This window comes from Urocitellus parryii, chromosome 10 (assembly GCF_045843805.1).
Source record: "Urocitellus parryii isolate mUroPar1 chromosome 10, mUroPar1.hap1, whole genome shotgun sequence".
NCBI lineage: Eukaryota > Metazoa > Chordata > Mammalia > Rodentia > Sciuridae > Urocitellus > Urocitellus parryii.
Genome location: NC_135540.1, coordinates 130,690,453 through 130,701,340, shown reverse-complemented (window position 1 = coordinate 130,701,340; position 10,888 = coordinate 130,690,453). Strand labels below are relative to the sequence as shown.

Genomic DNA, 10,888 nt, shown 5'->3' with positions numbered 1-10,888 from the left:
GGGCTTCTGCGCCTTCTAGCTTCAAGGGGTCCACTTTGACCAAGACCACCATTACTACTGAGCGCCCCTCTTCCTCCTGGCACTTCTCCCAGCCCCACTGGAATCGAAATTGTAGAGCAGTGTGTGGGATCTGAGTATCATCTCACTCTACCCCCTGGCAGCCGTCCTTTGCATCTTCACAGTCCTAGGAAGTCTCAGCTCTTTTACCGCCAACTGGTTTCTTCAGCGACAGAAAACGTGTGATTTCCTCCCCCACTGCTCTTGGGGTCTCTTTGCAGCCTTGGCCAGGCCATTGATCTTCAGGTTCGAAAGTTGCCCACGGAGTTCCTGCCCTGCTACAAGAGGGTGTAGAGGGAAGGGGAAGGCGTGAGCCTGTTCCGGCTCTCCTGCCTTGAATATTAATTATTACTGTTCCATATTATTTTGTGCACATTTCCCCGGGCACTCTGGGTTGCTAATCCCGCGCCAAGCACTGGGCCTCAGACACTGCACCGTTCCGTCGGAGCAGCGAGCTAAAGAGAAATCCCCAACGCCGGCAAGCCAGGAGGCGGCGGGGGAAGATGCGCGGCATTGGCTGGCAGACGCTGTCCCTGTCGCTGGGGTTAGTGTTGGCGGTCCTGAACAAGGTGGCGCCGCAGGCGTGCCCAGCGCAGTGCTCCTGCTCGGGCAGCACTGTGGACTGTCACGGGCTGGCACTGCGCAGTGTGCCCAGGAATATACCCCGCAACACAGAGAGACTGTGAGTATGGGTTCTTCGCCTTCCCCTTCTCCCCATGCGGTAGCGCTTGCTTTGCTCGGAACCTGAAGTGACCCAGCAATACAGGGACCTGGGACTTGTGCCTGGTGAAGCCTCACTGGCTCTCCAGATCGCTCATCCTGGTTTGGGCCCTCCTGGATGGCCAAGTACTGGAAGGCACTGCCCAGGAAAGGGTCACTGCCCAGGGAGGGGCGGATCCGCTGGCAGCTGCGTTTGGTCCCTTTTCCCTGCTCCTGTCCCGCCACTGCCACTAGCAGCCTCTTGTGGACGAGTTGTTCGGGGCTGTGGAGATGGGAGCTAGGGAATAAGTATGAGAAGATGTCCCAGGCTAGGAGACACGACTTTGTTTTCAGATTCCTTATAAAGAGTCACCTTGCTGTTGCACACATTCTTAGGTCGGTTTTAGGATGAGTCCCCGCCCTTGTCCCCCCCCCCCCCCCGTTGGCGTGGAGGAGATGGCAGGGGGCTCAAAGAGAGAAACTTAGGCTCCCTGTCTTTGTGTTCCCCTCCCGGGAAAGAAGGGAGGGGAGAAGGGGTCATGGGGTGTCCTGGGATATTACTATCAGGCAGGAAGGGTGCCCCAGTAGGGCCACAGCTGGCTTAGTGGCGGTGCGCAGCCCTCTGCTACTCCCTCCCTCGTCCCTGCCCTCTACTTCTGCCCGGAGGAGGCGGAGGTAGCGGGCCCCAAGGGACTCTTCCAAGCTGGCGACTGCGGCGGAGACCCGCGTCCCGAGGTTTAAGTGAAGTTAGTGTACTGGTTCTCCAAACCTGAACCAGCGCAGATAGATCAGACTGCTGAGGCGACCCGGCGGCCCTCGGCTGCCCCCTCCGGCTCTTCCTGCTGAGCCCCTGTCCCCCCAGTCCACCTTTCTGGCAATTTCTGTGTCCCTTCACGTGGCAGCAGCTCCTCTTTCTGCCCCTCTTCGCGCTCCGGTGCCCACAGACATCCCCGCCCTCCCTGCCTCTGCTGGTCTCTAATGAAGAAGTAAACGCAGTCCTGGCGTTGACTACCCACGCGCTCCTGGTGGGGCGCTTCCCGAGTTCAGGGAAGCGGAGCATGGAGGCCATTCTCTTTGTGAATGCCGAGCCGCCGCCCCAGTCGCCCGAGCGCCCTAGGCGCGCTAGTGCTCTCACGGTGGCGCGTGGGCCGGGCGGGTGAGGGCGATGGGGACCAATGCGCTGGGACTCCCCTCCCGCGGCCTCTTTCCCTCTGGGTGTGAGGGCCATGAACTGCGGAGAGGACGCCCTCAGATTCGCACTTCTGCACCAGGCAGTCTGCAGCGCCTTGAGTTGCCCTTCTTATCTAATCCATCTCTCTGGCCTCTGCTTTAAAGGCCAAGTTGAGCCCTTTCTTCTTTTGGAAAGGCTCATCTGTCCCCCAGCCTCACTGGGTCGCCCTCTACTCTTTTTCTTCATCTACTCCAAACCCTTAGTGCTGCGCAAGTTGGGCCTTACCAGGGTTGCCTCATCAAGATGTGATCCCCAACATTTGCCTCGGGTGGGAGGTAGGGATTCCGTGTTATATCGAATAGCCGATAAAGGACCCTGACGATTTTCGGAACAACTTAATGAGACTTTGCTCAACATGTAGAAATAGGCAAAAAAGGAAGGAAAGTAATGCAGAATTCTGTTTTTGTACTTGTCATTTCATGCTGTTCCAATTAGTTTATAGTGTAAGCACTAACGTGTCTTACTCAACCAAAAGGGAATGCACTCTGGGGGGAAAATGACAATTGGGTTTTGGATTCTTGGGAAAATAAAAAATCCCTGTAAGGGGATTTTTAAAGAGGTTCAGAAAATAGTAGTCAGTGTTGTCTTATAAAATTCTATCATTGACAAAGTAAAAACTTAAAATACATATTTCAAACATGAAGTTTTTAGGACGAAAGTAAGAGAGAATTTAGGACCCTGCAGGAGAACATTCGAACCTCAGCAAAAGCTGGTTTTACTTGAAATGATTGGAGGCAGGGCAAGTTTAGATCTTGACCTGAGATGCCAGGAAAAAAAAAAAAAAAAGGTTGTGACTCTTGAAGGAAAAGTGGTGCTGAAATCTGAACAAAAATGTTAGGGCCCGAATACCACTTCCATTATTGCCCCCGCTAGTAGTTTTCGCTTTACAATCACAGCGGGGTTCCCTGAGCTGCAAATGAAGAGTTTAGTTTTCATACAAACATAGAATTGTTGGAAAGTAAATGCAGGTCTTTGAAGTGCATTTCTTTTGATGGCCCTCTAACTTTCTTCTTTACCTTAGGAAGTTTAGCCACCATGCTCCCCTAAGGATAGTGTTCTTTCTAGCTTTTAAAACTTTGTTCTTGAATAGTATGAGAAAATGATTCCTTTAACTTTCTGAGGGGAACTCCAGTAATAGGAAAATAACAGAATACCTGTGAATTCGATACACACATCCTTATAAAAGCAAAAATCAAAAGCGCACCACACATACACACACACACACACACACACACACACACACACCAAAAGAACAATTTTAATGATAATACAATTACTTCATTTTCTTGTCATCATGGGCCAGCCAGGATGAACTTTGTAAACTTGAGCATTTATGCAATATTATTTCAAAGGTTGTGGTTGCCCCTTCTCTCTCCCATTTGTTTTCTAAACCATACACTAATTAATTTAATTTTTAGGCTTAAAAGTTCAAACCTACTTTAAATTTAACTTTGCTTAACTAAGTTAATAGAAATAAAATGGAGCTTTCATTTTCTGGTTGTCTCTTAGGGATTTGAATGGAAATAACATCACACGGATTACGAAGACAGATTTTGTGGGCCTTAGACACTTAAGAGTTCTGTAAGTGTTCTTCTGTAATATGGGGAATTATATTGTATTCAAGATTGTACTTTGAGAATTGTTTATAGTATCAGTTTTTCAAACCTTTCCAATGACAGAAATTTTAAAAATGTAAAGGCCTTGGTTTCTTTATTTATTTTACTAAAAGCACAACTTTTAGTAAAAATTTGGGCTTTTATTTTAAGTTTGGACACATGCCATAGAAACAATGTTATAGAAATGACCCTAAGTGCCTTATGCATATAAACTTGTAGAACAGTCGCTTTCATAGTGTGAATAAATAATGTGTGACATCTGATATTTTAGTGTTTGAGATTAACTTGAAAAACTCAGGTAGATCTGTGGTTTAATAGTATTGAGCTAAAAATATTTAGACTTTTTTTCTAAGAAAAAGTAATTTCTAACATTAAAATCAAGCCATCCAGCTTTTTAACAGAGCTTAGGTAGAAAAATGTTTATCTATTAAAAAGCATCATTAGTTATATTTTACCTTTAATTTCCTTACCTTTAATATCTTTGTAGCTTACATAAAATAGTTGCACTGTGATTACTTCTTTACTTAGTGGGTTAATTTAGCTGTGAATAAACCATTATTCAAAGTCAATGCTACATAAACTTGTTTTCTCCCACAAGAGTGTATATATTTATGTCTTAAAGGTCATATACCTTTGATCTCTATATACTCAGTGTTCAAGTTTTAAAACATATTTTGGTCCTTATGAAATATTTTGGTTGCTGATGGGTATCCATAAGTCATAATTGAATATGTGTATGATGAATTACTGTAGTTAAGAACACAGTTGAAAATCAGTGTACCAAAAACAGCTATCAAAGCTGCAATTTCACTGCTCTTCTGTTATATTTAAGGTTTAGAGTTTGAATAGTAAATTTAGTGAGAAACTGCTTTAATGTTTCTGTAAAAGTTTTGTGATGTGGATGCTTTTTCTTCTCCATGAGTTCTTTCACATATATCACCATTAAATTTGCTCCTAGTTCTCAAAGCAGAGCAAAATCTAACTTTAAAGAGAGAAAGAGGTTATAAATTTTCAGTTGCTGAATTGAAATTGACTTAGATGGTAACATTAAGAAGCATGTTACATTTCTTTTTTCATTTCAGTCAGCTTATGGAAAACAAGATTACCACCATTGAAAGGGGAGCATTCCAGGATCTTAAAGAACTAGAGAGACTGTAAGTATTTTCAATTCCAAACTCATGACAACATGACTGTGTTTTTACAAACACTTGAATTTCAAGGCTTATGTCTTCGATTTCATGTTTTTGCTTTAAAAAGCTTGCAAAAAAAAGGGGGAGATGAGTAAGTGGTTTTCAGACAAATTTACAACAAGTAGAGTTTCTGGATATAGGATATTAATTTGTAATAAAGCACAAATTTACTTTTCTGAGATGTTTATATACTTGGTAACCATTGCTTTGGTACTGGAAGATGTACATACATGTTTTTCTTATTTGTTCATCTGAGTTGTTTGCTTGCCTATGCAGGAAGAGAGGTGGACCTTTTGTTCCTATTAATAGTACATATGGAAGGGATGTTTTTCTAATAGTAATTTTAATTTCTATGATGTTACTTGGTGTGTCTTTAGTGATATTATATTTTTTCTGATGATGATTTAACTTTTTATCATTAGAGTGAACATTATTAATAATTGTTATTCACAGATTTATTTTGTTATGCTATAGTAGCTTTTCAAATATTCCTTTTGGGAAATAAGAAAGATTACCAAAGTAAGATGTTATCGATGTGTAGTCATGTAACATTGACCTTTGTTTTTCCAAAATTAAATGTAACCTTCAAATTAAAATCTATTTTTTAGACACAAATTCTTAATGGATTTATATTTATTACTTGAGAATTTTTTTTAGGTATATATTTTTAGGTATATATTTAGGTATATATTTTTAGGTATATATTTTTAGGTATATATATATTTTTAGGTATATATTTACATAATACAAAACCTCTATCTGAAATAGAAAAAAAAATTACAGACTTTGTAGTTTGAAATGTGATTTCATGTCTCATAGATCTTGATTATTCCACTTTAGTAGGTTTGTATTCTTAGGACTAGTAACAGATTTACTAAAAGTAGTAACAATTATTTAACAGTTTTCATATCTGATTTAATAGTCACTTTATATACAAATATCACTCTTATTTCAAATAACAAAATATATTCACTTTAAGCAGAACACACAGTCATATTCACTAGGCCCAAAGGCAGAAGTTAATTCTGTGTAATTGTCCATAAGTTGAAAAATGACTCGTCATCTTCTGAGATATTTATAAATGCATAGATTTCATTTTTATGACTTCAAGTAAAACACAGAAATGTGTACTATATTTATTATAAAACTTGGCCATGATAAATATTGAAATATGGGGAATATAATTGTAGAGTTCAAAATAAATTTAAAACACTACTTTGAGCTAGTTTGGGGGGAAAGTAAAAACAAGATAAATATTTGGTTGAATTCATAGTAAAGTTCATAAATTCATAACCTATATCTAAATACATAAAATTATTCTGAAATTATTTATTATTTGATGTTCTTCAGAAGCATTCATAGGCTTTGTGACTAACTCACAAATATATCTTTAATCCATCTATTTTTAAAATATTGATATAATCATTTAAATGAACAGAAAATTTCATAATTTTATATATATATAATACATATATTATATATATATATATATATATATATATACAGTTTTGCCAAGAATAACTTCTACCAGTCACAAAGAAGTATCTATATCTTGGTTTTTAAACAATTTTTGAATCATAGAAGGAGTCTTAATGGTTTTTCCTGCAGCCTCTACTTTGGTTATATTGTAAATATTTTAAGAAAGACTAGAAGAAAACATACTTTCTGGTTATTTTTCAAGCCACTTCCAAATGTCATTTGAACTTTCATCTTGACTAAATTAACGTTTCCTAAAAATTATTAACCAGACACTATATGATCTGAAATTTGATTAGAGTTGTAAGTGGTACTATTTTTTGACTTTGCCTTCCTCTGCGAATGTCACTTCATCTCAGAACAATTTTCTGTTCTACTAAGACTAAGTCAGATGTTTCAGAGTGGGAGGAGAATTTGTAATTTTGAATGAAAACTAATATATATGCAGGACTTCTTTAAATCACCCCAGCTGTTGGCTGAGAGCAAATATTTCATATTTGTGAGGAAAAGCTGAGAAAAATTCCTTTTGTTTACAACTGCCAAGTCCATCTGATGGAAGCACATTGTTATCTGACAGCCAATTCATCTCCTTGGGACTCTGGAATTCAAAACCATTTCTTAGGAACATTGTGGATACACTTTTCAAATATTTATTTTTTAAATACATTAAATGGCAAGCAGTTTTACTAAGGAATGCATTCAAGTTATTGTGAAACAAAAAAAATAAATTTTGTTCAGCATATTGTTTTAAAAATAAAAACATAAAACAACAACAAAAAACCTATCTTGTGAGTATCATTCTCAGATTATTATGGCCTCTGGTATATACCCTTATTTTAATCGGGGTCATTTAACATCACAAAATTGCTTGCTTTTTCAAAGAACAGCAAGGGACTATGTGAAAGATAGGAAGTAATCAATGAATTAACTTTAGCTATGAATTGTGTAAACTTAAATGATTTTTAATAATTTAGATGTGAGATTTTATCCTGGAACTCTCAATTATGAAAAGATGTATAAGTGCAGGCATATGTTGTAAATACCATCCATACAGTGAACAGCGATTTAATTTTCTTTCCTTGTATGAAGATCAAAAAAATAAATAAAAATGTTTATTTTACTTGTGTGTAATGTATGGTTCTAAATTATTTTCATTTTAAAGTGATAAAATAATTGTAAATGATTTTTGTGAAAATTTCAAAGTTATATTTATCTCTTATTTTATTTTGATGTCCTTTACCCTTGATCTAGAGGGGAAAAAAGATCTGAAAGCAGAAGAACTATGCCTTTTTATAAATCCAACTTTTTAATCTGTAAGAAGCAGGATCCTATTGTTAAGTTGAATTTAATGTTAGCATGGAATAAGAAAGCCATTATTTGTAAGTCAAAGCAGTATAGCTATAAAAGAAAGATATTTTTCTACTTCAAAGAATGGATGCAATTCTAAAATCTCAAGGCCAAATGTCAAGAAGTACATGGATGTTGAAATCCTTCCTTCCTCTTGTCTCCTTCCTCATCCCTTTCTTCCTGTCTCTCCCTCCTTCATGTCTTTCTTCCCCTCATTGTTTTCTCCCTTCCCCCTTTCCTTTGGTTTATTTTTCCCCACCTTCTCTTGTTTCCTTTTCACTCCCTTCTTTGTGTTGTTTAGAAAGGACATCAGATGATGTGGTCATCATCAGAATGTGGTTATGAATCACTGTAAAGGGACTAAGTTAATTGCACCTACACACCATGAGCACACATGACTTCCTGTTTTGTCACTCTGCCACCACACTCCCAGACCTACCACGTGTAGTGGCAGATTTTCTAAGAGGCTTTGTATTGCCAGCAGTCCCAGTTTTTCTGGGAAAAAAAATGAAACCTTGAGTACTTTAAACCTTTTTATATTGTATTAGCTGGTCTCCTATAGTTTAATCAGAAAGTTCTATAGAAATCGAATGTGGTTAAACGACTAGCTAATTCAGTACAAATCAATTAAGAGGGAAAAAAAAATACCAGTTAACTACAGTAACAATTCAGAACACTTAGGAAGTATGCTTCTTTCATGTACTTCCTAGAAGATACCTTTATATATCCACAATAAATTCTCCAGACAAAATTACTAATACAAGATATTTCTCAGCTGGTACATAATTCTCTAGATGGTATTTTTTTTTTTTTAAGTAACATTAGGACCCAGAAGTTCTGTGGGCTGGTATAAAATTCTGTGGCCTTCATAAATTTACAATTCATGTACGATTGTGATAATGCTTTGTAGTCATTGAGTTATATTTTACGGCCTTTTTTTTTTTTTTTTTTGACAAGCTAGAATACTTCAGGGTTCCACTATTGAAAACCGTCTTCCTCTTTTGAAAATTCTTTCATAACCCAAATGCAAGAGTATAAGAAAGTTTAAGGCTGTCATTTCAAAGACATTTTGGTAGTTACTTCAGTACTGCAAAAATGAAACTTAGATATGTTTTTCTAGCTTATATTAAGAGACCAAGAGCATACCATGGAAAATCTTGGATATTAGGCTTTTCTTGGACATTACAATCACCTTATAATCTTCAATAAGGAAATTGTTGAAGTGATAAAGGCAAGTACACAGTCTGTGCCGTCTTCTCCCACTAACAATGTGCTTTTCAGACAAATATTTCTTTAAATCTTTCCAGTTTTAGTCTCTTTCTATTTAAAATGACATTTTCTTTCCTTAAAATTTTCTCTGGCTATTCATTTTTTTTTTCTGGATAAATTTGTCCTTAAAATATTGAAAATGTAGCCATATGATGAATCCTGAAAAATAAGCCTGTTAAGTATTTTAAAGTTCCTGCAGAGTAAACACAAAACAAAAATAACAAAATTTCCAACAAGTTGATGCAAAGCAAATATATTCATTTTAATTTAGAGAAATCTTAGTCTCTTCCCAAAGAGCCTATCTTTGAATAAATACTGTATTTTTATCAAAGAATATCCAAGGGGCACATTTCTTTTCTTTTCCCAGGGTGATGCTGAATTAGTCCTCTTTTCATGAACACACCATTCATAAGCAAGTGACAGTGTGAGGTTGAGAGCCCTGGCACTCTACAGTCTTTGTTGTGGGTTGCTACACATGAATTCAAGTGGAGAATATGTGGTGGAACAGGTCTGAAGGAAAGCACAGTTTATCCTGTTCATCAAGGATGTCAAGAACCCCTCTTCTGACTCATCCTACAAGTTTGTAGGCAACACATAATATATATCTTTTCTTATTGTAAAGACAAACAAACCATGCTCTCTCCTTGGACAGGAATGTGAGCTCATTTCAAGAGTTGTTCTCTGGTATCTTTGCACCTAGGTTGAAAGGCACTGTGGTTGCTTTCTTAGAAATTCTCTTTAAAGAAATATATCAAACTAACAGAGGTTGAGTGTGCACGTTGCATAAGGTAAAAATACTCTAAAATAAATACACATGGACTATTTTAAATTGTGTTTCCTGACTCTGGCCATAGAAAGCTTTAATGCAAATGAGCTGTTGCAAGTTTAGCAGAATATTCAATCCATCTGAGAGGTTTTCTTGTGCAACCTGTTTTTATGGTCTCTGAAGTCAAACTGTGGTGAGAAGGCCTGTTTGCCCTTAAAAATTCTGAAGCAGCAAGGCTGTTTATTTTTCCCACATCTGTTTTGGGCTCATCCTTTGTGACAGTGTTTGCTGGATGCTGTGTCTTTTATACCTCCCTTGAAATGAGTAGCTTCGTTTGCACTGTTACAAGGTATTTGTGGAAGCAGTGAATGTCAAATATTTTACATTTTATTCTGCTTTTCATTACTTTTGGATGGATACCTTTCTGTCTGAGTTATGCCTTCTACACTGTATTTCCCAACTTTGCACAGAATGAGACTTTTGTGCATGGACTTCATATGTATTGTTTTTATCTTTTTTCAAAGAAAGTTATATCTGCTGGTCTGGAAAGAATATTCATTGGTGGAAATCCTTTCAGAATGAAATCTTGATAATAATAGGAATAAACTGGTACTATCAAAATTGAAATATTGTTTCAAGATTGCATTTACAAAAAAAATATATTTGGTTTCCTAATTTGAGCATCCATCTACTCTGAATGCAGGTAGACAGTTCGGAAAGACTGGCTTTGTGTGGCTGTTTTAGGATTTGGTGTTGGAACACAGAGTTTGAAGAATTTGAATTATCTAGAACTCCTGTGTAGAGGCACCTTGCAATATTCACAGCTGCTGCCTGGTGTCTCCTGAAACACCAGGCAAATACTTATCAGTTGTATTGTTGACTATACTTTCTAACCAAATACAAACTTTCCCTCCCTCTTTTAGAAACAGAAACATTAGATGTATATATATATATATATATAAATCCTTAATTATGGTTTCCCTATGAGATCTTGAACACCTTGCTTCATCTTTAAAAATTTCAGTTTCCTCATCTTTAATACAAGGATATATATTATGGTATAGCTTATACTGGTAGTAGATGATTTAGGTAAGGTAATGTACAGTTTCACAAAATTCATTGCACAGTGCCTAAAGAACTATCATTATGCATTTCAATATACCTCTTATTTCTCAGAAGTTGATTTAAAAATTATGCTATCTTAACTATTAATGTGTGTGCATAACAAATTTATGCA

The 10,888-nt window shown here is 37.4% G+C and overlaps 1 protein-coding gene across 4 annotated transcripts in view; it reads left to right on the top strand.

Annotated features, from left to right (window-relative positions):
* The first annotated feature begins 560 nt into the window (after nt 1-560).
* Slit2 (slit guidance ligand 2) overlaps nt 561-10,888 on the top strand; it is a 332,041-nt gene continuing 321,713 nt past the window's right edge. For all 4 annotated transcript variants that reach the window (XM_026402876.2, XM_026402858.2, XM_026402870.2 and 1 more), the window contains exons 1-3: nt 561-739; nt 3,497-3,568; nt 4,686-4,757. In XM_026402876.2, the coding sequence (XP_026258661.1) occupies nt 561-739; nt 3,497-3,568; nt 4,686-4,757 (323 nt within the window). The remainder of the gene's footprint in view (nt 740-3,496; nt 3,569-4,685; nt 4,758-10,888) is intronic.